The sequence below is a fragment of the Choloepus didactylus genome, chromosome 14 (assembly GCF_015220235.1).
Source record: "Choloepus didactylus isolate mChoDid1 chromosome 14, mChoDid1.pri, whole genome shotgun sequence".
NCBI lineage: Eukaryota > Metazoa > Chordata > Mammalia > Pilosa > Megalonychidae > Choloepus > Choloepus didactylus.
Genome location: NC_051320.1, coordinates 80,607,757 through 80,634,861, shown reverse-complemented (window position 1 = coordinate 80,634,861; position 27,105 = coordinate 80,607,757). Strand labels below are relative to the sequence as shown.

The window sequence follows — 27,105 nt, the reverse complement described above, 5'->3', positions numbered from 1 at the left end:
TGGAGAGGGTGCTCAGTGCGCGCTGGGATGGGGAAGATTCCCGGGGGGTGGGGTGGGAATCCTCCCTGTGCCGCCCGCCGACCGGGTCGCCTTCACAGCGGGTGCTCCACGCGCCTTTCGGGCACGCGCTCCCAGCCCCGCCCACGGCCCGCGAGTGCGCGCTCTCCCCGCGTCCCCGCGGCGGACGCACGGCCGCGAGCGCGCGTGCGCCCCTCAGAACGTCCCCGGGAGCCGAGCCAGAGCGAGCGCCGGAGCCTGGCGCGCAGGAGTGAAAAGGAGGCGGCGGCCGGGGCTGCGAGCAACAGATCCGAGCGCTGCGAGCAGACCTGCTCTGCTATTTGGCGATTCTTATTTTTTTTTAATTTCAAAAAATTTTATTAAATTTAAAAATCTTGCATTTTTCAATGGCGCTGGCCCCGGGTCAGCGGGTGGTTTTCTCTGCATCAAGATGGGCTTTGCCGTTTCCGTCGTGGGCATTAGTGGTGGCCTGATTGTCAGTTTTCTCCGGGCATTTTTAAGGCCAGGAGCCGAGCGCTGTATGTAGACGAATAACCTTACTGAGCGGTTTGGTTCCTTAAATTATTATTATTATTTTTGGCATAGAACAGCCAATCTCGTGAACTCCGTCCTCTGCAGAAGAGGCTGCGAGCCGGAGGTGCGTCGCTCGGAGGCGCGTAGCTCGGAGGCGGGTCGCTCGGAGGGTGAAATTCCTCCCGGGGTGAGCGAGCTTCGACCCCGTGCGCAGTCCAGGCGGCCCCGATTGTGTGTCCTCTCCCTGCCGGCGCCGGGAAAATGGAGGCTGTGATTGAGAAGGAATGCAGCGCGCTCGGAGGCCTCTTCCAGACCATCATCAGCGACATGAAGGTAGGACGGCTGGGGTGCGCCTGCGGCGGCGGCTGCCGCGCACTGACCTCGCGGCGTTGCTTCGCCCCCACCCGGGGCCGGCTGTTTGGCGGTTGCCTGTGCGGAGGCCGCCGCCACCTGCGGGAGCCATCCGGCCCGGGTGTCACCTGCTCACCGGGGCCGCTGCTCCGAGCTCTGCTGGGTTGCGGGGCGGGCGGCTTCTCGGGGGGTTTCCTATGCCCTCTGCCATCTCCCGGCTCATTGTCGCAGGGGACGGCACCATTTTATTCTCCTGGGGTCTGAGAGCCCCGGCTCTAAGTTTTCTATTGTCTGTCGCCGGACTGAGTGTCTGCAACCCGCGGAGGCTTGATACCCCCGGCGGACACCTGATTCCCCTGGGGACGGTGTGGGGGCTCCTGGCGCGGTGGTGGTATTGGGGGGAGGGGGCGTCTCTGCTCGGCCGCAGGAGGGAGCCCCTCGGTCTGGAAGATTAGGAGAGGGGTCTCCCTCTCTGTGTCTTTTAGGTCTATCTGCGTGGGTTCTGAGCAAATTAAGTATTAATTAGGCTGCTCCGAAGCTGGTGAGGCTGTGCGTACCTTCCCTTAGCCCTCCCCGGGGGCGCGCAGAAGTTCCCAGGGCAGCCTTGCAGGGCCCTCTACTACCCCCAGCTAAGGCTCCCAGCCTGATGGCAGCATTGGGGACCCCCGGGCCAACGATATCCCTCTCCTCTCAATGTACTCACGCTCAAGCACACACTCTCGGTTTTCACTTGGAAGGATTGTGAATTTTGCGTGCGTGCCTGCGCGTGTGTATATTGGGGGCGGGGGACAACACCCTGGTTTTTTCCTGCAAAGGGTGAGACTGGGGATAACCTGATCCTTAGATGTGGGTTTTCTGGTGCCTAGAGATAGACCAGGGCCCTGTGTTACTCATCCAAAGGAACTATAACCAGCAGCGGGCTGGGTGGAGGAGGGAATTGGGGGCGGGGGGTGGGGGGTGATTTTTCGTGTGTATTTAGGGAGCTCTCCTTGGCTCTAGCCCAGCCCCAGTTTGCCTCAACAGATCCAGGGAGGTGGTGTTTAATTAAAAGCTCGGCTTCCAAAACGAGTGGGCAGGTTTGGAAAGCTGTGCCTCGAGTGGGTGTGGACAGCCCCTCTTCAGCCGCTGCCCGGCGCCTGGAAGAGCTTTTGTCTGGTGAAGTGTAAGGTTTTGAGAGGGTTTGTGCCTCCAAGAATGTCTTTGGGAAGGAATGCTCAGCTGTCACGGCCTGCTTCCCTCTTCTAGAACCAACTGCCACCTCACCCAGGCTGAACTTTTTTGCCCTGGTCTTGTCCATTTTGAAAACCTTCTACAAAGCTCATGCCTTTTGTCCGAAATTGACATTCGTGTAGCATAATCTGCAGCGAGACTCTGCTTGCCCAGGAATTCCTCTAATCCTGCCACTTGGGATTAGATGGATTATTCCCTGTTCAAAGGCAACCCCTTTCATTCCTTTGCCCCCCAATCTGTGTTGAATTATTGAAGTGCTCTCTCAAGACAAAGATTGCTGACCCTTCTTGAAATCTAGGGCTTTCTTTACTGTTAACTTAAACTCTACATGCCTTCTAATCAAACAAGATTTGATTTGAAGCACACATGGTGTATTATTCTAATTACCAGGGGAGGGATTTGAGATGTGTTGGGAAAGCTGTTTGTGTTTTTGGGGGGAGATCAATGGGTGATTCCAGTTCCTCCTTGGTAACAAGGAACCCAGTGACTCCAAGCCATCTGCCCATTGCAGGCAGGGAGTATTCACATCTGGAGTTTTTTCTCTCTCTTTGTTCTTTTTATCCAGAATCCAGGCTCAGTTCTTCCCATTCACCAGTTTGAATCTAAAACCCTTCAGAAGGTAACCCCTGCCCAAAGTCAGGGCCCTCCTGCTTTCTGTCTGCCTCCCCATGGCCTCCCTGCAGTGTACTGGGGCTGGGAATCCATTGGTGCTAAGGTGGAATTGTTTTCCCTCTGAAAGTTTCCAATTAAAAATAAAGACTTCTTATGCAGGGCCCCAGAGTTTTTCCCCCTTGAGTTTCCCTAGGGTTTGCCCAATACCTTGAGGGAAGGTGGCACTTATTTTAAAGGGATTTTTTGGTTGGTTTGTTTGTTTGCAGTAAAAGATTGTAAAAGCAGTGTGAAGTGGGAGACTGAAACATGCCCTGGGTTCTACAGAATTTAGACTTTCGGGGAGTGGGCAGATAGAAGGAAAAAGAGGGATGTGTGTGTTTAGTTTCCAAGATTGTAAATGCATAAGACAGTTGCTAAATATGTTCATGGAGTTTTTTTCTTAAAGGCTTCTTCATGGATTAGATGACAGTGACATTTTAGAAGGAACTTCACAGATCTTGAGTACAGTAAGAAGATAAGAGTGTATGGTATGCATTTGTATGAAGTCACCGGTAATAAAAGTCAGTTTTGGATATCTGAAATCAGTTGTCTTTCCAATGACCTGCTTGCCCTCTTTTTCTCTTTTCTGAACTCCCTGATGGTCCCCTTTCTGTTTGCTTCAAAGGACTAATGTCAATGTTGGAAACCCATTTGGAATGCCATCTTGATAAAATTTTGGGGTTATTTTCTTAGAAGTGATATTGGACTGGGGTGGGGAAAAGGTTAGGAAAAGTGTTTCTTTAGTAGCATTTGTTTCTCCAGAAAGTACAGCAGTGCTGTTAACAGCACCGGAAGGGAGTAAATTTCCTCTTTGGAGAGGGAAAAAAAAATGACTAATTTCAAAGCCTAGCCCTATCCATCTTCTAAAACCAGAGAATCTCGAGACACCTAAAAACTAGAGCAGATTCTTCCTGCTTTCCTCTGATGAAATTTCTTCTGGCCAATCCTTGGCTGTTATGGTGTGTATTTTATCCTCGATGGGGGAGGTAGGGTGTGGAAGAAACCCTCATTTTTCTATCATGGGACCCAGTGCAATGGAAGGCAAGCAGCAGCTGTTAAAATAACTTACTGATTCCTTGAGGAGGAAGAAGCCTTGCATTTTCCCCTGTCTTCCACCCCGCTGAGGTGTTGGTCTCTAATGAATGGTGGTATGCAAAATCCCTTACTAGCTTCCTCTCCTCCCACCCACGTAAGTCACCGGTAACCTTGTTCTGGAAGTTGTGTAGTGAGTTGGTCCCGAAGGAAAGAGGACACTTGTTAATGTGGCTGAAGAGAGGGCCTGTAGCTGGTTGGTCTGGGGAACAGTAGCCAGTAGCCTGGAAGCAAGTGTGTTTTGAAGGCCAGTGGTCTGACTTCTGATGTTTGGGTGATGCTGACTGCATTAAGGAGGTTCTGGAATCTCTTTGGAGCTTCTATCTAAGTACTGGGAAAGATGGGCTAAATGCTGCAAACAGCAGATTTGTGCCATGGCATGTAAGTCATTGAACCCTCATAGAATTTGGTGACGTTTGGGGAGCTCTTAAGACAGGAGGATTCTGCTGGCCAAACTCGGGGGCGTCTCACCTTGCGGATGTCTTTCTTCTTTTAATAATTAACTTGGTTAAAAAGAAGTTGGATGCTAAAATCAAATATTTTCCTCACCCTTGTTGCTCAAGAATCAGCAAGTCAGGCTGAATTGGGCCTGATGCAAGGAGAACTTTGTACTGGGTTAGGAGAGTGTGTTCAGTGTTACATTATGTGACTGGGGATGAAAAAACACCAAACCACACCTTGAATTCTCCACCCCATGTCTCAGCTTGGAGAGGGGTGTCCTGTTACCAGCACCTGCACCCAGCAGAATAGGGGCCTTGTTCTCTTCCTCTCCATCACCCCTCACCTGTTAGCCACCGTATCCTCTCTCCTGAGTTCTGGCTAAAATTAGAACTGCTAAAGGGACTTCTTGAATTCCATGGAAATCTTGTGTGGTTCCAAGGCACATCATGGTATTTTTCCTCACTTATCATAAGATCAAGAATGTGGGTGGTGGGCACAACACTGGATAATGATTTCAGGGTTGTTTTTTTTTCTCCCACTGCTTTCGTTTTGGGTTTCCTGTCAGATGAGAGGTTCAATTCCTTGATATTTATTGAGGACCTACTACGTGGAAGGCCCTTTGCTAGATTGCGAAGATCCACAGTTACACAGCACCTCTTCGGGGCACTCCTTGGTCCGTGGGCTGCCAGTTGGGAATACAATATGGCGGCCACAAAGGAAGGGCTTGTGGTCCAGCCTGGGGAAAAAGGGTGTCAGTCCCTGCTGGACTTCCCTTTGACTCAAAAAAAGTTTTCTCTAAGAAGATACAGAAGACCCAGCCAAGGCCTTAGCCAGTGCCTAGGTGCTCTGAGGGAGGAGGGCCACTCTGTGTAAACAGGGACAGCCACACAAAGGCAGGACATGCAGAGTCCTTAAAAAGTAAAGCTGGACCCCAGGTTGGCTTTTCTCTTAGCCGATGGCTGTGTTTGTCCGATTTTTTACAGCTTCCTCTGTTTGGGCCCTTGGGAGAAGGCGGCACAGTAAAGATGTCTTAAAATCTGCAGCAGGAAACCATCTAGGGTGGGTGCCTGCTCAGAGATTTAGGGCGTCTTCTGTGTAGGCAATCTTTTTGGCTTTTTAGGTACAAATCTTGTTTTCCTGGTTTGGAAAGAAGTTGTCTTTGGTCTTGACTTAAGTGTTTCTGTGGAAAAACCCTTTCACATCTTATATAACCAAATTGTTTAGAACCTGTTGCTTGAGTCTTTGAACCTTTAGATTCGGAAATTTCCGTTAGTAATGCCCCAGATGGAGAGAAAAAGTCATTTTTAGGTCATGGTTTGCATGGAAGGCAAGCTTGAATTTTGCCTGGTTCAGTCACTACCAAACTCTTACTAGAGTAACATGTATTCATTCTGTAGTATTTATTAGTATCAGCTATGTTGTAGACCAAGCAGGGTGCGCTCTTTCAACAAGTAAAAATAGAAGGAGCACAGCTGAGTTTGAATTTCAGGTAAACAATGAACAACTTTTAGTATAAGTATGTTCTACACAGGCTTTGTCTTCTCAGCGGCAACCCTCTTGGCCTTTTGCATCTTGACTGAAGGGAAAGGGAAAAAGCTAAAATGGTATCTTTCAATTTGGCTAGCTCATTTAAGGTTGTTAAAATGGCTTAGGGGAGAAAAGGTTGAAACAATTGATCCATTAGATGATTTTTCTATAATTTCCATCTAAACTTCTTCTATCTTCCCAGGGATGGGTGAAAGCTGGCAAGATTCCTTCTGTAGTGAGACCATTTAGATGTTTGAATTGTGTATGGAAAAATGAGTTCATTTTGAGTTACCCGCTACTTCTTGGAACTGCCTTCAGGACACCCTCCTCCCCACCCCTGTGGCAAACCCACACCTCTGCAAAAACAAAGAAATACCCTTCCCTAAACCAAGCAAAAGCCAAAGGACACATTTACCGGCTCAGGACATCATATAAGAGGCATTGGGGCCTCTTTAAGGTAGCTGACTGATGCCTTAAGGAGTTTAACTCAGATTTTCAGATTGCACTGCTGATATGGCCTTATTAAATAGCAAACCAGAGAGACACATGGGATAAATTAATTGGCTGCGCATTAAGGAAGCTCATTGTATTTGATTGCTGAGGTCCTCGAATTAGACTGCAGAAGGTTCCATCTTAGTGTGTGCCCCTAAAACGTACACATACAGTGTGTGCACACATTCACATACATACTACAAACAAAAAACAACCCTACCCAGTGCAGAATCCATCCCAGAGCAGCCCACCCATGTTTCTGCCTCTCAGCCAGCCAGGGAAGGCTTGACCTCAGGGCTCTCTCTCCTCTGCTGTTCCCTGATTTGGGAGGTGGCTCTGTTTTGAGCTGGTCTGAGGGTTCTGATAGTTTAAAATGCTTCGTGCATAGTAGGTGCTCAGTATTCATTGCGTCCAATGGACAAGGACCAGGAAGGACCTTGGCAAGGAGGCACTTGTGTGCCCCGATTCATGCATCCTTGCATCAGCCCCTGTTTTGCAGATGAGAAAACTGGGGCTTGGAGATTCAGTGACTTGTCTAAGTCCACAGTGAGGTGGAGCAGGTGTTCAGACCTTGGCCTTGGCCTGTTTGGCCCTAAAGTGGGAGCCCTCTAGAACATGCCCGAGGTAGGGGAGGGGGTCTACTTCTAGAAGATGGCATTTCGTCTGCCTGGGTCCTATGACGAGAGGCTAAAGCAAGGTGTCAGAGCCTCATACCCTGAGCTGGGCTGGAGGCATGAGCTTGAACTGAGAAGCTGTAAGGGGTGTGGAGTGGGCAGATCCAATTGTCAGTTTTCTGGAAATAATTTAAATGACGATATCTTCCTTCTCCCACTTGCCAGTCTTCCCCAGCAGACAAGTTGGCATTCCCTTTCCTGTTGTTGCCCTGGAGTCCGCAGAGGGGAGAGACGCCTTTAGGCCAGGCCCTGGCCATCACCCTGGGCCTTGGTGCCTGTCCTTGTCCCCACAACAAAGCGCACGGAGTCTTCTCGGAGACAGGCCAGATGGGGGTGTTTATAGGTCTGGCGCGCCCGTTGGTCCCTGAGTCTGGGCTACCACACAGGCCCCGTTTCCCCCATCCTCCCTCTCCAATTATTTGAATTAAATAAGTTCACCCAAAGTTCAAGTGACTCCTCAAAGAGAACTGTCTTACCTTGAACTCTTTTTGTGTCCAGACTTGGAATCTTCTTGTAAAAGAGCTTTTTGTCTTTAATTATGTCCTGGTCCCCTTCCAGTTTGGGTTGCGTTGATAGCCCCGTTACAAGTCTGCGTTTTCAGACGTTGATGGGATTGCCAACAAAACACCTTCCTGTGCCGATTCTTGGCATAGCCGGCTTTGGTCATAGTTTCTAAGTGGTTTTTCTTTTCCTGTGTAGTTTAAGTGGGGGAAAAAAATCAATTGAGTGCCTTTGGAGCTGTGCGTCTCTTTCTGTTTGCTTTCTTTCCTTCAAAGAATTTGGGTAGCAGTAAAAGTGTTAGCTTGCTCAGCATCTGCAGCCTCCTGAGTGCTGGAGGTGGGGGGCAGGTTTGCCTGGGACTCCCTGCCCTGCACCCTCCCACGCTGCGGGGGTCTGCAGGGGCGGGGGGAGTGGATCTGGCCAGAAGGGGAGATTCTGGGGGTGTGTGCCTCTTGGTAGAACGGGGACTCCTCCCCAGAGGTTCTGATCCAACACTTCTGGGGTGTATCCTGGGCACTGGGAATTTTAAAAACACCCCAGGTGATTACATGTGCAGCCAGGGTTGAGAACCACTGAGCTAGAAGGCTCCCATCACACAATTTCAGCCCCCCTCAAAGTGCTTTTCAACATTACTTAAGACTGAAAGAAAGCATCTTTAGATGCTTGACTTTTTTTATTGGTCTGTTCTGGAGCTGCCCAATAAGATTTTCTGTAGTGATGCAAATTGCCTAATACATTAGCCATTAGGCATATGTGACTCTTGAGCCATATTATGGCTAGTGTGACTGAGGAACTGAATTTTTCATTTTTAAATAATTTTAATTAATTTAAGTTTAAATAGCCACACATGGCTAGTGGTTACCCTGTTGGAGAGTGCAGATCTATACCATACAATCCAAGTAAAAACAGTGTGCCTGCTCTGCAGCACAGCTTCCTGACCACTTCCCACTGGCTACATCACTGCCCCAAAATCCTTCCTGTAGGAATTCTGGAGCCACTGCCAACCCTTAGAATCAAAAGGATCTGCTTTCAAATCCTGTGGGCAAGTTACTTAACCTTTCCAATCCTCAGTTCCCTTTTCTTTAAAATGGATCCAGTAAAGTACTTCTCCTGTAAAATGGGTCTAAATAAAATAATAGGGTTTTTGTGAGGATTCTGAAATGAGATAATGCTTGTGAAGAAGGGCTTCACGCAGTGCCTGGAGAACCTACACACAACTTTTAGCTGCTGTTATTATTCTGCCTTGTGGATTTGAGAAGTATTTTGAAGTCTTAAACTCAGTGTAGCAATTATCTCCAACACTTCTTAGGGCAGCAGCTACCCCACCCTTTATGTAGCTGTATTTAGAGCTTGCAGTGAAGTAGCAGGAAATGGGGAGGCTGAGTTTTTTCCTTGCTAAGTAAATCACCCCCTGAGTACCTTATAACCTCGGCTGGCCCTGCAGGATCTGTTTGCATTCACTTTCTCTTTTTGCAAACCCACTTTCTGGATATAATGATGGGGAATGGGGTGGGGGGGTGAGGGTAGGTGGTGATGAGGACTGGGTGCAAAGCCAGGGACAGCAGGGCATTTATTTTTCACTGGAAAAAAACAACAACAGCCTTTTAGAGGTGTTGGGGCCAGAGAAAGGGATTAGGAGTTGCTTTGTATGGGCCATCTCTTCCTGTCTACATCATTTGAGTCTCCCTCTTTTCCTGGGGTGACGCCAGGGAAAATGGCCCCCATTTGCCTCTTGCTAGAATGTAGTAGCAGCTTTGTGCTGAGTTTTGTTCCTTCCCCAAACAGCCAGTTCGGGCTCTTCCAGCGGGCCTGCCCTCATGGCCCCTGTGATTTGGCCTCAGCTGGTTGGATGGCCCGTGCTCTCCAAACACGGTCCCCTGCTTCCTGAGCACATCTCACACCCCTCACTCTTGCTGTCATCTTGCTTGGAGGACCCTCTCTCTGCCCTAGCTGCCTGTTGAAATCGTTCTCCTTCAGGGCCCTGCCAGAAAGTTTACTCTCTCTCTGGTTCCTCCTCCCTCTACCAAGCAAGCTACCTTTAAGGCATTTTTCACTTTCTATCTGAATTCTACCTAGTATTTTTTAGAACCTGTCTTACAGAGTAGTGCTTTTGGGCTTTGAAATCTGGCTCTGCAACTTCCTAGCTCTGTTACTCTGGGTGATTTACTGAACTTCCCTGAGCCTCGATTATCTAATCTGCAAAATGGGGGCAGTAATACTTCCCTCTTAAAGTTGTCTGTAAAGGGCATAGCATGAACCAAGTGATAAGGAAGCTAAATGCTACCAATAAGTGTTAAGGAAATGTGTATCTGTCTCAGAACAGTACCTATTTGTGGGCTGGGCGGTAGAGATACACCTATGAGCAAGATGGACATAATTCTTGTCCTTGAAGAGGTTTAGTCTGGAAGAGGAGCAAGTAATTAGAATTGGGTGTCATTAATGCTGTGATAGAGGTCTTGTGGGGGCCCTGGGGAGGGATCTGCTGTGTACCCGGTGGGGGTGCAGAATCAGGGAGGGCTTTTGGTACAGAGCTGAAGTTTATTTTACTTACTAAACAAGCATCTATTTGGCAGTAACTATGCACCAGGTACTGACTCATTTACCATTTTACAGATGGGAAACTGAGGCACAGAGAGGTTAAGTCATTTACCGACATCATGTAGCTAACTAGTAATTGGTAGAGATGGGATTTGAACCCAGGCAGTTAGGGTTCAGAGTCTGTGCTCTTAACTGCTGTGTGGGGCTTGTCTCACAGCACAGGATCCTAGGGTTTGGTTTCCTTCTCAGATTCTGTAATGAATGTACTTTATTGATAGTTTTACTGATTGTTCTATCTATACCTTTAGGGCTCGGGATGAGCCGGAAAAAATAGACAAAATTCAAGGCTCCTTGCTGAGCTCCTTGGAGAAGCTCAAGGGGTTTCATTCCGTATGAAGAGAAAAATGACCCAACCAGAGGGTGCCTCCCACTTGTCAGCAGAGGGAAGTGTGTGGGGAGCAGGTGGGTGTGAGGCCGAAGGGCCTCACGTGGTCAGGGTGACAACTGTATGACACATGTTTGTGTTGCTGGAGAAGCCCCCTCCATCCAGGGTCACCGGGTAACAGCTGACTCTTCATCACACCCATGACCAAGTGCAAAACAGGAAGCTGGAGGGATATATATGCAGTAGGAGCCTGGATATGCTTAGGGATTAGTTCCCAGGGAAACCTCAATCTCACTTCAGAGGCCTGGCTTGCTTGAGCCTGGGTCTCCTGCAGCTGAGCACGCAGCCATTAAGGAAGTCTTTGAGTCAGGTTTAATAGGCCCTCTTTGTTTTGAAGTGACTGTTTACTGAACCTTCAAAGTGAACTCTCCAGCAGGATGTGATCGGGCCTGAATAATTGGACGAGGTACCCCAATAGGAAGCAGGGAGCAGGGAGCAGAGCCAGGAGTCACCGATGGCCAAGCTTCAGCATCCGAGCTCGGAGGCCCTGCGGAACGGTGGAGGAGCTGAGGTTGTCTCGAAACCAGAAGTTGACCTGGAGCAGGGGTCCCCTGGAACCAGGCCTCTTTGATGTTGTGCTGGCCTTAATTAGGGACATTCTAATTAAGTCACCGAGGAGGCAGCTTTTTCCCAAAAATAATATATATGTGTATATATATAGCAAATGTTTTGAGAGCATTTCACGAGGGATTACTTCTGAAAGATTTTGCAAGTCCTATAAAGTTAATGGAAGAAAAATGAGAAACTTCAGTGAAGTAAAAACTCTGACCCATAACCATTTGAATATGAAGTGGGTTATGTACATACACTCACAGGAGCTCACACATTTTTAAGCAAAGGGTCATATGGCTATGCTGTGTCTGAAATGTCTTTTTTTTTCACTTAGCCATATGGTGTCCTTATCTTTCCATGCATGTAATCATAAGCATTGCCAGTTTTAATGGCTGGGCAGTATTCTATGTTTGGATGTCTGTCATTATCATTAATTCATTTGGTTGACACATATTTGGGGGCCTGCTGCATGCCAGGTTCTGTGTAAGTGCTGGGGATTTAGCAGTGAACAAGATGGACATAAATCCCTGCCCTCCTGGGGAAGGATTGGGGGCATAGGGACAGACAAACAGAATAAATCAATTCTCTAGTATATGAGAAGGGGTAGGTACAATGGAGAAACATAAAGCAGGGATGATGTTGCTGTTTTTAGACAGGGTAGTCAGGCAAGATCTCACAGAGAAGATGACATTTGAGCAACAACATATGGACCACATGGGTATTGGAGGGGGCAGGGTGGGAGGATTGTTCCAGGCAAGGGAAGAGCAGATGCAAAGGCCCTGAGGTAGGAGCCTGTTTCCATGGTTGGCATTTCTGCTTCCAGTTTTTCACTAATTATAGGCAATGCTACAGTGAACATATACTTGCATATAGATACTGATGTACAGTAATGGTTTCCCAGAAGGATTTATCCTGGTCAAAAGGTATGTACTTTTTAAGGCTTCTGAAACTCATTGCAGAATGAGTGGACACATTAATATATAGGAGTGAATAAATGGAACAATAACTTCCAAGGCTCAGAGGGACCTGGCATCTTATCTAGTGCAGTGATTCTCAAATCTTGTTGTGTGTGATTTTTAGCAAGCATAAGTGTCCCCTGGGGAGTGTGTAAAAATTCAGATTCCTGGGCTACATCCCCAGAGACTTTGATTGTGCAGGTCTGGGGTGGAGCTCAGGAAGTGGCGAGTTTAGGCAGACATCCCAGATGATGGTCTTCTAGGTCATGCTGGGATTGCAACACAAGCAAGAGGAAGTGGGGGTGGCTCTCAGGCCACCCTGAGCCCTGCAGCCTTACTCTGTAGCTCATGAAGGACCTCCTGGCTCTTTTGGCACCCCACTTGACAAATATACCCGATATATGTTCTGGGTGAACAAAATGATTCCTGCACGTAGGACACAGCATGCTCTCCTATACTTCTTTTTCCTTTGCTAGTTCTGTTTTTGCAAGGAATGCTCCTTTCCTTCCTCTTTGCCAGGAAAATTCCCATGTATCCTTTGAGACCTAGGGGAGAGTGCTTTCCCTTTGGGAAGCTTGTACCAAACCCACCTTCCAGAACTTCGTAGGTAAATGTAGTGTATGCTGCCCTCCAGGGCTTTGGGATCAGAATGCTACACATCAGCCTTCCTTTTATAATGAGTTCCCTGATGCTTTGGCCTCTGACCTGTCTCTCTCTGGCCTCTGCCTAGCTCCATGCCTGCACATAGTAGGTGCTCATTAAATGTCCGAGCCAGCTTGACTGGCTTTGTACGCTGTCTCATTAAAGCAGTAGCTGCTAGCAGTTCCGAATTCTGTGTGCTAGTCACCCTTCTAAGCACTTGTATTATTTCACTTCAACTCTTAACCACCCTGAGGTAGGGACTGTTATTAGTATCATTTACCTATGAAGACAGTGAGGCGCAGCTGATTAAGTAACTCGCCCAAGGTCACCTGCTGAGTAGATCTGAAGACCGGCAGTCTGAATCTGGAGCCGAACTCCTACCCACAAGGCCACACTGGTCCTTTCAGACTCCGGAATATGGGTGCCCTTCAGGGCCCCCTATCCAGGCGAGGACAATGACAGTCAGCAGAAAGGCACCAAGAAAATAAAAATACCATAAATGACCATAAAAATAATAAGCACAGCTGTGGCCCTTTTTGGGGATGTGGCCACCAGGACGTTGTTCCCAGCAGCCCATGGTGGGAGCTGTGGGTCATGGAGAAGGCCCCATCTTTGCCCCGAAAGGGAAGTCTGCTTCAGGGGAAGATGGCAGAGCCCGCGAAGTGTGCATGGTGCGGTAAGGACGGGCGTCTGCTCCCGGGGTGGATTCGGGAAGTCTGTCGTGCTGCTCCTGCTGTTGAGGAGTTTGCAGTTTAAAGCGGAGATGGGTGGAACCTAGAGGTGCTCATCGAGGGGATTAAAACCTCAGGACACACACGGTCTGCTCCGGCGTCATGGGTGTTGGTGAATCTGTTTGGGCACCAGGAGGAATGGATCTGTAAGATGCAGAAGTGGTTTTGGAGTTGGGTGGAGGTGAGTGGGAGGGACACTTGGAGGGAGAGCAGTGGGTGAGTATGGGCTTACAAACGTGAAATAATGGTACTCATATTAGCATTTTTATGGACTGTGCAGCCCTCCAAGCATTCTACTTACATTCATTATCTCACGTGGACAGATTTAAATACAGGAATAAATAAATGTATTTATTTTGGAGTCTATAGTGGGAGAAAGGTTAGAGGGGTAAATGTTTATTATTCTGGGGAGAGCTTAAATGTACACCAACATTTCTTACCAGCACTTAGATAAAAGCAATTTGATATCAGCCGCTGTGTTAGGTGGTTAAGTATTGACTATCCAGGTTTCCAGATGTGGAGAATCAGTAAGACTTAGGTGAAACCATGGGGCAATTTTGTTTTAAACAAAACCAAGCAGTTAATAGAATAAACTAGGTGTGAGGGCAAACCCTTCCATGACCTTGGGTCAATTACTTAACCTTTCTGTGCCTCATTTTTTCCTTGATAATAAAGGAAGTATTAATGCCCCCCCCCCTTTTTTTTACCAGCAGCCCTTCCAGGGATGTTGTGAAAGCTCTTTATATGCTGTCAAGTACTATGTAAATATGAGACGTGCTATTAATGGTGATAATGAAACAAACTTAGACTCCTAAATGTGAGATTTGCACCTTCGAGAAAACTCGGTCATGCAAATGTAAGGTAATTGGCAATGAAGGCAGTAATTTCCCACCTCTTCACCCCCCCTTTTTTTCCTTTTGGTAGGAGTGGCTATCTGAAATAATAATGGAAATAGGGCAGTACAAATTGAAGAAGGGGGCAAGATGAATTTGGAGAAAGGAGAAGGAGAGGGGTTCTGTTTTCACAGAAATATAGAGCACGGTACATGTGCAAATTTTGCAATAGTTGAAGGATAGAACCAGAAAAGCAGTTGCAGTTGTAGTATATCCTGAGGATGGGATACCCAGGGTGACTTTAAGCCAGTGTTGAATGCTAGAAGTTTCTGTGATGTTGGGAATGTTAAATATCTGCATTGTCTAAAACAGTAGCCATTAGCCACATGTGGCTATTGAGCACTTGAAATGTGACCACTGCCACCAAAGAAATGAATTTTTACTTTAATTTTAATTAACTTAAATCTAAGCCATACGTGGCCAGTGGCTACCACATTGGACAACTCAGGCTTACTGGTAGAGAACTTAAAAAAAGAAAAAACTACTTTAAAGAGATGGTTGACATATTTGTTTGATTCTTCTTTATTTCAAGTGGAGACCTACCCATATGGCAGAAAACAGACAGTCTGGGCATCGAACCTAGTGACGCTGGAGGAAGAAAAGCTGAATGTCCTTGACTTAATTATTGTGCTGTGGCTACAAATGGAGCAGTGTGTGTTGGGGGGGGGGGGTGCGGAGCACACTTTGTGGTTAAATCATCCTTTTCATAGACATATTTATTGCTGGTGAGCATGGGCAAGTGGGTGGGGGTGGGCATGCAAGAAGGCAACCCCTGATTATCCCCAAGGCTGTCATCCACTTGATGGACAGGCATAATTAGTGGATTAGGCAAGCCCCGATCAGAGAATAAAAGCCCAGGAATGGTATTTATGATGGATTGGCTTAAACAGAGCCTTTCATCCGAGGATCTTAGGAGCCCTGCATCTTGCAGGATGGGTTGGGGAAGGGTGGTTCTGGGTTTGGAGCTGTGACAGGCTTTCCTGAGCCCTGTCCGTCATCCTGCAAGCCCACTTCTGGAAGTTGGGCAGATTCCTGCCTCATGCGCCAAGAAGCACGGAGTCCAACTGAGTTTGGGCTTCGGTCAGAAGGGGTCCAGGCTCCTCTAGTAGCGTCTTTGCTTTTCATTTCCCTGAAGTCTGAGCTCACTTCTACAAGAAGAAGGGGAGGGTGCCATCGACTGAGTTCTTCACACCCACCCTGCTGAGATTCCCACAGACCTAGGGAGGGGATACCATGGGGAGGGGGCTTGGTGGCAGCAGTGGCCCCAGTCCCCAGCCCCCAGCCTAGTTGCTCTAGGCAGGCTCTCCCATCTCCTGGTAAGAGCAGGTCTGCCCCCAAGTCCAGAGAAAACCTGAGGGTAGGATAAAATTACCCGTAATCCTACCACTGAATGACAACAACTGTAAACATTCCCACTGTGTTTCTATCAGGCTTTAGTTTTCTTTGATTTGGTTTTCATTTTTTCTTTCTCACATGGGCAAGGATCCTGCCCATTTCTAGTTGTGATCAGGTGTTTTGTGTTTGGGGAGCCCTGACCCGCTTCATGACTTGGTCCAAGCTCCCACAGGACCCAGCCTGCTGTCGGAGCCGCTTTCTGCAGCCATGTGGCCGGGCTGGGACGGCATGCGGGGTCTGTCCATCTTGCTGCTTTCACTTCCCAGAGTCAGTGTATCACTTGGGCTGCAAAGTCAGGCAAATCTGGATCACAGTTTAGTGTCGATCACATCGATCACAACCCTCTGCAGGCCTGGATTCCTCAGCTGTACAACAGAAGCACCTGAGTCTTAGGGCTTCCGCGAGCTGAGCTAAGAACGTACCTGGGTCTGTGCCCCTCGAGGTGTGGCCCAGGGACCAGCAGCCTCACCATCTCCCAGAAGCAGATTGGCTGTGCAGCATCTTGGGTCCTACTTCAGACCGACCGAATCAGCATCTGCATTCTTGCAAGAGCCCTAGGTGATGGATGTGTGAGTTGAAGTTCAAGAAGTGCTGAAACGTGCACCTGGCACAGAGCAAGTTTAGAAAATGGCAGTGCCAGGTGATGATTAGAGTGATGCTTGTAAAGGTGAAAGGAGGGACTGGGGAAGTTATCCGTCCATTCTTATCCCCAAGCCTTGTATAGCCATAACCCACTGGTGAGTCAGCCTCTGTCTGGAACCTTTGGGGTGGGACCAAGGCCTTTGAGCTGGAACCTGACTCTCTGTAGCCTGCCCCCACCCACCCCGATTATCCTCCATTAATACCGAATTTTTCCCCCTCATGTGAGTCCTCCCTGCTCTGGGTCTCTTTTCCAGTTGCCCCTCCTCCAGCCACAGCTCCTGGTAGCCCTGTCCCTGCTGCTCCTGTGGCAAGGCTGTATCGAATGCCTTCAGCTGTCCCTGGAGGTTCCGCTGCCACAGTGGGGCCTGGGCTGAGCCAGGCAGTTGCTGCATTATTTATGGAGCACCGTTAACCAGCCATGCCCAATGGCTCACACACAGTTTAGCCAACTGCACCATGTGTGAGGTGCATCCGGGGCCTCTGTTTAATACGCGACAAAACAGACCAGAACTCCAAGCGAGTATTGCTGCCAGCTAACTCCTGCGCCTTGCAAATGGCTGCCCTGGCCTCCTCCCCAGGGAAAGTGGAAGAAGAGGAGGGAGAACAGCAGAGGGCCTTGGGTATTTCAGGGTGCGGGTATGGGCGCCAACTTGCATCTGCCAAATTCTTGAGGAGTTGAAATGCAGTGGCTTTTTTCCTGAGAAAAAATGAGGTGTGGGGCTCATTAGCCAGGCTCTCCCATCACATGGTGGTTTGGGACTTAGTGTCACCTGGCCTCATGAAGAAGGCCACCCCGGTCTTCCTCTGCTGCCTCATTTGTGGTTAAACTCTGGACCTCATCTTTGAAAGCTGTCCACGGTCCCTCTGTCCTCCCTACCCGTTCCCTGCTTCTCCTCAGCGTAGGTGCACCGCTCCACTGCCCCTCGGAAGGTCAGCCTGCTTCCTCTCTTTCTCCATCTTTGTGCTAGAAATGCTTTTCCTTCCTCCCTCCACCTCCCCATCCTCGAGCCCACAGTTTAGTGGTGGGAACCTCAGGCTCACAGGCAGTGCATTACATGAGAGGTTGAGATATTGGGGCTCAGCTAATCCAGGAGGGTGGGTGGGAAGGAGATGTGTCAGAGAACGCTCTGGAAGAGGCAACGTTGGAGCCGGGTGGTGACGGCTGAGTAGGAGTTTTTGAGACTGTTGATTCCCTGTGGAGGTGTGAAGAGAAGGCAGGGACAGTAGGTTTGCTGTGTGTTGGGTGGTGTGGCTCCAAAGGGGTGAATTAGATCTTGTCTTTAGGGAAGCCCCATCTTTCGCTGTAGGAAGTGGGGACAGATAAATTCTTGATTGACATAGTTCTCTCTCTATGCTTGTAAACAAAGCGACTCTCTCTTCCCGCTTCTTTAAAGGGGATTTTCCCTTTCTCTCAGAACCAGGTGTGGTATCTGAGTTCTGCTTTCACTATATTGTTGAAGGTTCCCTAAACTGCCTGCTCTGCTCTCCAAAGAAATCCAAGTGATTCTGAAGGAGGAGAATCTTCCTTTTGCCTGGTGACATTGGATATGACAGAGCCAGGGCACTTGGCGGGAGTTTTATTTTCTTTGGTTTTGGACTGTCTGGAAAGTTGTGAAACCTTTATGTTTTCCCTGGTAAGTCCACAGTGGGGTCTGTGTTGAAACTTTTTCACTGCTCTGGGAATGCATTCTTAGGGATTCCCTCAAAATGAATAGAGCGCAGTCAGAAATAAAGCTTTAGAAGTGCTTGGGACTCTCTGGTGGGCACGTATAGATTAGAAAATTAAGGACTGTATTGGAATTGTTCTCTAAAGGGTTCTAACTACATAAAATGTCTTAGTTTGCATGTTTCTCTTGAAACTTGAGTATGGCCCTCTGTACTAAAAGTCCAGAAAACCCCCAGGATTTTCTTTCTGTTGCTTTTTAATCTTTTTCCCATTACCTTCTCCCTCCTTTCTCACTTCCTCAAAGCTTTTGAATTTTCATAGTAAAACTACTTTGAGGTGGGTTGAAACTTTTTTCCTTGAAAGAAACTTTAAAAAAATCTGGAACAACCCAACATCACCTTGCCTTTAAATTTTAATAACATTTACACACACTTTTTTTTTTTTCACTTCTCAACAAGGAGGTTTTTGTCTTCTATTCTTAGAAGTTGACTTTTTTTTTTTTTAGAAACCATTTAATTATATATTGTCTGAAACAGGTGGGCCTGACACTCTTTGATAGTCTGTCAAATATCTTCAAGGCAGGAGTGTACTGCTTCTGGCAGCCTTCTTCTGGCTGAGTGGGTGTTTGTAGGTGGAGAGCTGTGTACCCCTTGACTAGAGAGGGGACCCTCCTTTCCTTGCTAATTTGGTAAAGACTGAAATGACGCTCCATTCGGGGGCAGATAAGTAGTTTTTGAAGTGATTTGAGCAGCAGTTATTTTCAGGCACATTTATGTCGGGTTTGAATACTGCACACTGCCTTTTACACAGGAGCGGCAAATTGTCTGTCACCATATCCAGCTGCCACAGTCTGATTCTTCTTTACCCGTGGTTAGCTCATCGGTGCAAAACGCCTCCTAGCTAGACTGGTTCTGTACTTAAGATAAGAATGAGGAGTTTCAGGCCGGATAGATGGTTCTGAGTTAGAGTGTTTTTAAGATTTCTCCCAGCATCCTGAGTGAGATTACTTGGAGTCTGTAAACGTTTGTGTCAGTCCTGTCAAGTGTTTATTGAGCACTTACTGTGTGCCAGGCCCTGCGCTGAGTGCTCTTAATGTGTGTTCTCGTTTATTCCTCAGGCAGCCCTTCAAAGTCCAGACTTCCTCCCACACAGGGCCAGCAGTTGAGCTAAGATTCAACCCAGGCAATTGAATCTGTGCTCCTATCCCCTTCCCTACATTCATTTGGGTTTCAGTGATTGGTATCATTGATGGAGTTATTTTTTATTATTCTTAAAACAAGGAAACAGGCCCTGAGAGGGTAAAATGATTTGTCCCAAAGTCCCCCAGTAAATTGCCGGCAGGGCTGCGACTAGAACTCAGGACTCGGTGTTTCCTGACCAGGCCTCCTGCACGCCGGTGTGTTCTGTGTTCTCGCTGGATGTGCCTCAGTTGACTCTATAGAAACATTACTGATCATCTCAGTGGCCTTCTCCGGGGCTCCCTGGATGGGGTGGCTGGTGCTTGGGAGAGGGGACCCCAGCCCTCAGGTGCGTCTCCCTCGTGTAGGTGAGCGGTCATGGTGCCCTGGGCTAGAAACAGGTGCACTGGCTTCTCACAGTATCTTTGGATCAGAAAGAGAAGGAATATCTAAATGGGGCCGTGCTTCCTTGGGGGCTCTGAAGGATGCCAACTGTTGTCTACCTGAACAGAGCTTCCTGCAGCCAGTCAAGGCATCTGCTCTCGGCCCTTACTGCTTTAATGACTTGGAGGCGGACATGGAAGGGTGTTCCTATCTGGACTTAACTAGATAATGCTAAATAGATGGTGGGGCTGGAATGGTAGCCTGCACTCTTGCAAGGTTGGAGAACCCCAAGGGCACACATGTGGAGTGGAGGGCAGGTGACTAGTGGTATAGGTGATACGACCTGTGCTCAGGTATTGGTGGCGAATAGCTCAGGGGTGGCTGCAGAAGGTATTCCACCAGGATCCAGTCGGACAGGATCCCTGCCCTGGTGCAAACTGCCGCTGACAGGAATAATCCAGCCAGCCTCAAATGCACAAATGCGGAACTGATAAGTGTGGTCTAGTGGCATGTGTGAAGCAAACTTTGGGATTTGGGGGCACAGAAATTCCTGGTGCTGTTGTTAATTCCTGGTGCTGTTGTTGTCCGAACTTCTAATTTGATCCTGTGTCCTTTAATATAATGGCTCTGTTGTTTTCATAAAAATGATACATAGAGGAAGGTACAAAGAGAAAGCAACAAAAATAGGTTCAAATCTTAGTTCCCAGAAATAACCCATTTTTAATATTTGGAAAACAGTTTTCTAGATAGCTCTGTGCACATTTTCCAACTGAATCTATAGCTATGGAAATAAATAACTAGGCAATTTTATAACGTGTTCCTACTCTGCATGCTATTTTCAAAATAAAAATATATTTAATTTTACTTTAATTTAACAGGAGGAAATGAAACTGAAGAAATGGCTGAACTTCAAATAACTGTTTCTTTTCCAGAAGAAACTAGATTCTCAGACATCCCTCTAAGGCAGTGGTTCTCAACAGGGCAGTTTGGCCCCAGGAGACAGTTGGTGATGTCTGGAGAAATTTTCAGTTGGCACAGGGGGCATCTCGTGAGTAGTGGCCAGCCATGCTGCTAAACATCCTCCAGTGCACGGGACAGACCCCATGACAAAGAATTATCTGGCACAAAATGTGAATAGTCTGAGGTTGAGCAACTAAGCTCTAAGGTTAAGAAAGAAACATGAACTGTACACTAGTGTTCACAGCAGCATTACTTACAGTGGCCAAAAGCAACCCAAGTGTCTGTCAGCAGATGAATGGATAATCCAAATGTGGTCTTACGCACATGGAATGCTACTGAGCCGTAAAAAGGAATGCTCCCTTGCTACCTTGAAATCTTTATGTTGAGTGAAATAAGCCAGACACAAAAGGACAGATAGTGTATGATGCCGCTTGTGTGGAATATCTAGAATAAGCATGTTCATAGAGACAGAAAGTAGAATTTATGAGGGCAGAGAAGAAAGGAAATTATTGCTTATTGAATACAGACCTTCTGTTTGGGGTGATGAAAACGTTTTGGTAATGGATGGAGGTGGTGGTAGCACAACAGTGTGAATGTCATTAATACCACTGCATTTACAGTTAAAAATGGTGAAATGGCAAATTTTGTGTTATATATATGTTACCATAATGAAAATTTAAAAACAAAAGAGAGAGATTATTAAAACCATTAAGAGGGTAGAATCATCGTGTTTTAGCCCTGTCGCAGTTTTGACAATTCTTCTATAACAAAAGATGAGATGGTTAACCTCACTGTAATTTCTCCTTCTTCTCCATAACAACAAAATCAGGAGGAGGCATGTATTATTTTTACCTTGTCAAGATTTGTAACATTTACATTCTATTCTGGAGCCGGAACCCCTGATGCATGTAGTCTTCGTTCTATATTTAAATGATTCCTTGCCAAACACCATTTCTCTAATCAGAGTTTCCCCTTTTCTGGGTTTATTTCGAGTCACTCAATCTTAATATAAATTGAGTTCTATTGATTGGCTGGTTACTCGATCTTAATATAAATTTAATATGTATGTGAGAAGCGAGATGTCAGTTTTGAGTTTGGGTCTGAGCACCGAGCTTAGAAGAGTAGAGAGAGGCAGTGGACTTTGGGGATATGAAACAGCATCCCGAGTAGAAATGGAATTGTAACTGGGTAGCCAAAAGAAGGAAAGCCATGGACGTATGTGTGGATGAATGTGGTCATTGGCCTCAGTTCTTTGAGAAGACCTCATGTGGAAGCAGGATTTTTCTCACTCTGAAGGCGCGGAAGGCTGGGACTAGATCACGAGGACTTACAGGACAGGGTAACTGATGGGCTGCTGTGGAAGGTCATGAGCTCCCTGCTCCAGTGTGCAGGGAGCCTGGGGAGCCACCTATTGCCATATTATGTGTGGATGTTGGGTTTCAGCCATTAGCCAAGCAGCTATTTTTAGATAACTTTCCAACCTTGTGCTTCTGATATTCTAATAATGCTTTGTGGTAGCCACCTGTCCTGGGGAGGAGCCCTGTCACCGAGGTTCCCTGCTCCCCCCAGGTTGGAATAAGAAAACATCAGCCAGGACCATGTAGCATGAGCAGGTGGATCAGGATGGAGCCTGTAATGTTCTGCACCCCCAAAATTTGGACACCACCATCTATTGAATCAAACAGTGATGCTGCAATATGTTATATGTTAGATTCTACTATACTAGATCCAGCTGGTGATATTTACAACATTGTGGTGGCTGAGCATATTCTAAACACATCCCTGAGCCAATAAATGCATGTATCTTCTGGGCAACATATCATAGATACTACAAAGGAAGAAGATCATACAGTGATTGCTCCCTATATAATTTGAATTGGGTGTTCTGCTAATGCTTAATCAGATGTCTGTTACAGTGTGACTTAAGGATCCCTTTGTTTTGTTGTAGGGGAGCTATCCAGTTTGGGAAGATTTCATAAACAAAGCAGGAAAGCTACAGTCCCAGCTTCGGTAAGTAGAAGATTGTCATCTTTTGGAAAAGGGTAACATCCTTAGACAAAGGATGAAGCAGGACAGACCCAAAATGCAGATTAGGGGTTAGTTTGGGAAGATATAGAAAGATATATTGATCATTGCCTCTTATTAGCCATATGCCCTGGCCCTTGTCCCCATGTGTCAAATCAGACTCAATCTGCTCTGTCTCCTTACTCAGAGGTTTTGAGTGATACGAAGGTCCTATGGGCAACATTTATGTCACACCCACTATGTTCCCAGCATATGTTGATTTATGTAAATCTCACAGCACCGCATGGATAAGTAGTTTTTATCCCCATTTCACTGATAAGGACACTGAGGCACAGATAAGCTAAGTCACATAGCTGAAGTCACACTGCTAGTAAATGGCAGAGCAGGGATTTGAACTCAGGCAGTCTGGCTCCAGAGTCCATGTTCATATCCATCACTGTCTGTCTGTATCGAGTTTAAAACCTAGTGCTGAGTATTGTAGAATTCCATTTATATGAAATGTCTAGATAAAGGCATGTCTATAGAGACAGATGTAATTAGCAGTTGCCTGGGGCTGGGGTGGAAAGACAATTGAGTACATACAGGCACAGGGGATCTTTTTGGGGTGATGGAAATGTATTGAAATTGGGTTGTGGTGAGGGTTGTACAACTGTACATTCACTTTAAAAATCATTGAATTGTACACTTAAAATGGGTGAATTTTATGGTGTGCATATTACACCTCAATAAAGTTGTTTTTAACAAGCAATACCTAGTGCTGATCTACTCTAAGGGGCTATTATTATTGCCAAGTCTTGTGCTTGTTCATATATTATTCGATATGAACTAGATAATATTCAGGATCTTTTTTAAAGCCTTTTAAGTCTGTGGGGAGAAGGCATACCATTGTACTTAGTGGGGTCTCCATGAAGGATGGAACGTTTAAACAAGTAATTATTTTCATGACCCCCCATTCATGGCATTGGGGGATGACATCATTTAGTTTGCACGGATGGAAGATGGTTTTCTGAAGAGCAGAAGCAGGTGAGTGGTTTCTTGGATAAAGACCGTGGGAACAACAGAGAGGCAAGGGAGGGACAACCTGAGGCTCTGGGCCTTTGCCGGTGAACGCCTGGGGTCGCTGCTCAGAGCTTTAGCCATAGGAGGTTCTGTCATTCCACTGGAGATTGGGAGAGAAGAACTTGGGAGGGGCCTCTCCTCTCCCTTCCATTCCTTCAGCTTCCTGGGGCCTGAGGCCCTCCAGGAACCTGGGATTTCCTGAGCAGGGAGCCGGCCTCCAGATGGTGGGCTCTGGAATTCCATTGTCTGTATCTGATGTTGAGTCCTGGACCATTTTCTTGCTTAAGAACTTGTAATGACTTTCTGCTGGATCAGAACCAACCTCCTCTGCTCAGGATTCAGGGCTCTTCTTCTGAGGCCAACCAGCCTCCCCTTAGTCTCCTCCCCCCAACCTGTCTCCCTCTGTCTCATCTCCACGACCATTGTCACTTACCTCAAACAGGTTGGTCTCCCTCCTGCAGTAGAACAAACATTTCAGTACCTCCCTCCAACTTTTTTTTATTTGTCCTTATTTAATCATCATGCCTGCCTTCTGGGTTGACTAAGAAAATAGTTCTCTTCCCCTTTTACAAATGAGGAAGCTAAAGCTCAAAGTAATTAGCTTTGTTAATTTTTGACTAGCTCCCTTAATAAACATGCAAAGTAAAACTTGAAGTAATCTTATCTTACTCCCTCTGGTACCAGGTCCATTTTATATTTAGACCTCCTGAGGGTCAGAACCATTTCTCTATTATTTTGTCAAGTAATATGGCTATTTTATTATTTGTATATTATTATATATATATGGCTGACAATATTGCAGGGGTCTTAGACACATGGTTTAATTTTCCATTTTAGAGAAAGGATAAAGACAGGCAAAAAAAAGTCTGGGTATGTTTTAGCTCAATCACTCCTTTCTGCTGCCAGTGGCTCATGTCTGCTCTGCCCCATCAGTGAAGGTCAGGATTATCTTGTAATTGCTTCAGACAGTGAAATAGGACTGTAATTGAAAGGCAGTGTTTAAAAACTCATCATTCCTAAAAATTGACCACCCTCCTGATTTTCAGTGGGTTTCTGTTGACTGTGTGATCCACTAGGTACCTCTACAGCTGTCTCATTATGTTTGGATGATTGGCATTGACTTGAATGGAAATAAATCCAGCCATTGTGTCAGAAATTAATTAATCAAAATGAACTCTTTATAAATCCCAGGATATATTATAAAGCTGACTTTCCACAGGTTTGCATTCGATATCAACTCTTTAAAAAAATATGCTTTTAAAAGTCATTATTGGTTGGCGATGTGTTTTTATTGTTGTTGATTTTTGTTTTTTTTGGCATGTGTGGCATTAATTTTTTTTGTTATTTTTTTATTTTAGTTTGAACAGAATGTTTTGTTGCTCAGCTGGAAAACGTTAGGCCTCTTTTTTTTTTTTAATCTGCATTTTATTGAGATATATTCACATACCATGCAGTCATACAAAACAAATCGTACATTCGATTGTTCACAGTACCATTACATAGTTGTACATTCATCACCTAAATTAATCCCTGACGCCTTCATTAGCACACACACAAAAATAACAAGAATAATAATTAAAGTGAAAAAGAGCAAATGAAGTAAAAAAGAACACTGGGTTCCTTTGTCTGTTTGTTTGTTTGTTTCCTTCCCCTATTTTTCTACTCATCCATCCATACACTAGGCAAAGTGGAGTGTGGTCCTTATGGCTTTCCCAGTCCCATTGTCACCCCTCATAAGCTACATTTTTATACAATTGTCTTCTAGATTCATGAGTTCTGGGTTGTAGTTTGATAGTTTCAGGTATCCACCACCAGCTACCCCAATTCTTTAGAACCTAAAAAGGGTTGTCTAAATTGTGCGTAAGAGTGCCCACCAGAGTGACCTCTCGGCTCCTTTTGAAATCTCTCTGCCACTGAAGCTTATTTCATTTCCTTTCACATCCCCCTTTTGGTCAAGAAGATGTTCTCCATCCCACGATGCCGGGTCTACATTCCTCCCCGGGAGTCATATTCCACGTTGCCAGGGAGATTCACTCCCCTGGGTGTCTGATCCCATGTAGGGGGGAGGGCAGTGATTTCACCTTTCAAGTTGGCTTAGCTAGAGAGAGAGGGGTTAGGCCTCATTTTGAAGTTTGGCTCTAAGGAACTGGAGCCCAGTTTCCCTCAGGGGCAACTCCCAGCTCTTTTCTGGAACCTTCTTTTTCTTTTGTTTCATAGCCAATATTGCTTATGTTTAAAGGCCATTTCTTTCCTTTGTCTCTATTTTGAACTCCTGCTTTTTTGAAGTCCCTGCTTGCGTGTTCTGGGCGTGCTTGTTTCATGTCCATGGTCCTGGCATGGAGCACTGATTACTCTTCATTGAATGATGTCTTGGATTTGGACCCTAGAAACCAGTAGACCACAGAGTGTTCAGAGCATCTTATAGTGCTCAAGGAGATGTTAAGAATTCAAACTAATTTCTAGGACAGAAAACTAGGATGGTTTCTCCTCATTTTCGGCTTTTAGGAATTTGGAAGATGTAGTTGAAATGGCATTCTAAAGTTGAAAAAATAGTATCTCAGTTTCATTATGATTAGGATTTGTGGGGGAAAGCCGCATATCTAGGTTCTTACAGTGGGGCGAGCATGGGAGGTGAGTCACGATACTGGGATCTAGTCCCAGCTCTGTATGAACTAGTGATCTTGAAGGTCACTTTGTGTTTTGTGGTCTCAGTTTTCCCATCTCTAAAATGAATAGTTTGGACTAAATATCTTGATTCTTTTTCCCCAATCCGTGTGTGTGTGTGTTTGTGTGTGTGTGTGTGTGTGTGTGTGTGTGTGTGTAGATCTATACATACATTGCTTTCCTACTCTAGAATTAATCTCACCTGTACCATTTTTAGTGATGCTGCTCTTTTAGGTAGAAACAACTGTCTTTTCTTCCTTTGTCAAAGTTTGCCTGGTAATAATTTTAAAACAATCAGCTGAAATGTAATGGGAAGAACATTGAATGACTAGCACTGAATAAGCTGGCCATTATGGGGTAGGAAGTTAGTAAGAGAGGGAACGAAATGCTTTCTGAGAAAAAAGTGGGGCCACAAAGTCAGTGGTTGTCCAGATCCAATTGAGCTGTATCTCCTGGGAGTTTACATTTCCTCCCTAGGGGAGGTTTTAGCCCTTGAGCCTTAATGAATTTGCTAGTGTGAGACATTCCTCATGCTTTTGTTATCTGTTTGCATTTTAGGACAACAGTAGTAGCAGCAGCTGCCTTCTTGGATGCCTTTCAGAAAGTGGCTGACATGGCTACCAACACACGTGGTAAGCAGATGCGGGGAAGATGTCCAGCGTTAAATCAATTCAGCATGTGTGCGCTTACCCTTAGGTGACTTCATAAGAAAATACAGCTTAAGTTATCACAGCTTAGCTGTGACTCATATTTTTAATTTTTTTTTTAACTCTGTGGGATTCCACATACTAGATGTTGCAAACAGTTCTCTAGATAATAAATCACATGTGAAGAACAACAGCAAATAAAAGAAAAGGAGCCATTGTTTATGCATGAGATGGCTCG

General features: G+C 46.3%; 1 protein-coding gene across 9 annotated transcripts in view; it reads left to right on the top strand.

The window, feature by feature from the left end:
• The first annotated feature begins 209 nt into the window (after positions 1–209).
• Positions 210–27,105, top strand: part of MTSS1 (MTSS I-BAR domain containing 1) — a 162,140-nt gene continuing 135,244 nt past the window's right edge. For 6 of the 9 annotated variants that reach the window (XM_037803453.1, XM_037803449.1, XM_037803451.1 and 3 more), the window contains exons 1-3: positions 216–864; positions 22,421–22,482; positions 26,779–26,852. In XM_037803453.1, the coding sequence (XP_037659381.1) occupies positions 793–864; positions 22,421–22,482; positions 26,779–26,852 (208 nt within the window). In that variant the 5' untranslated portion in view covers positions 216–792. Of the gene's footprint in view, positions 865–22,420; positions 22,483–26,778; positions 26,853–27,105 lie in introns of all 9 variants that reach the window. The other 3 variants (XM_037803450.1, XM_037803444.1, XM_037803447.1) reach the window with 2 other exon arrangements.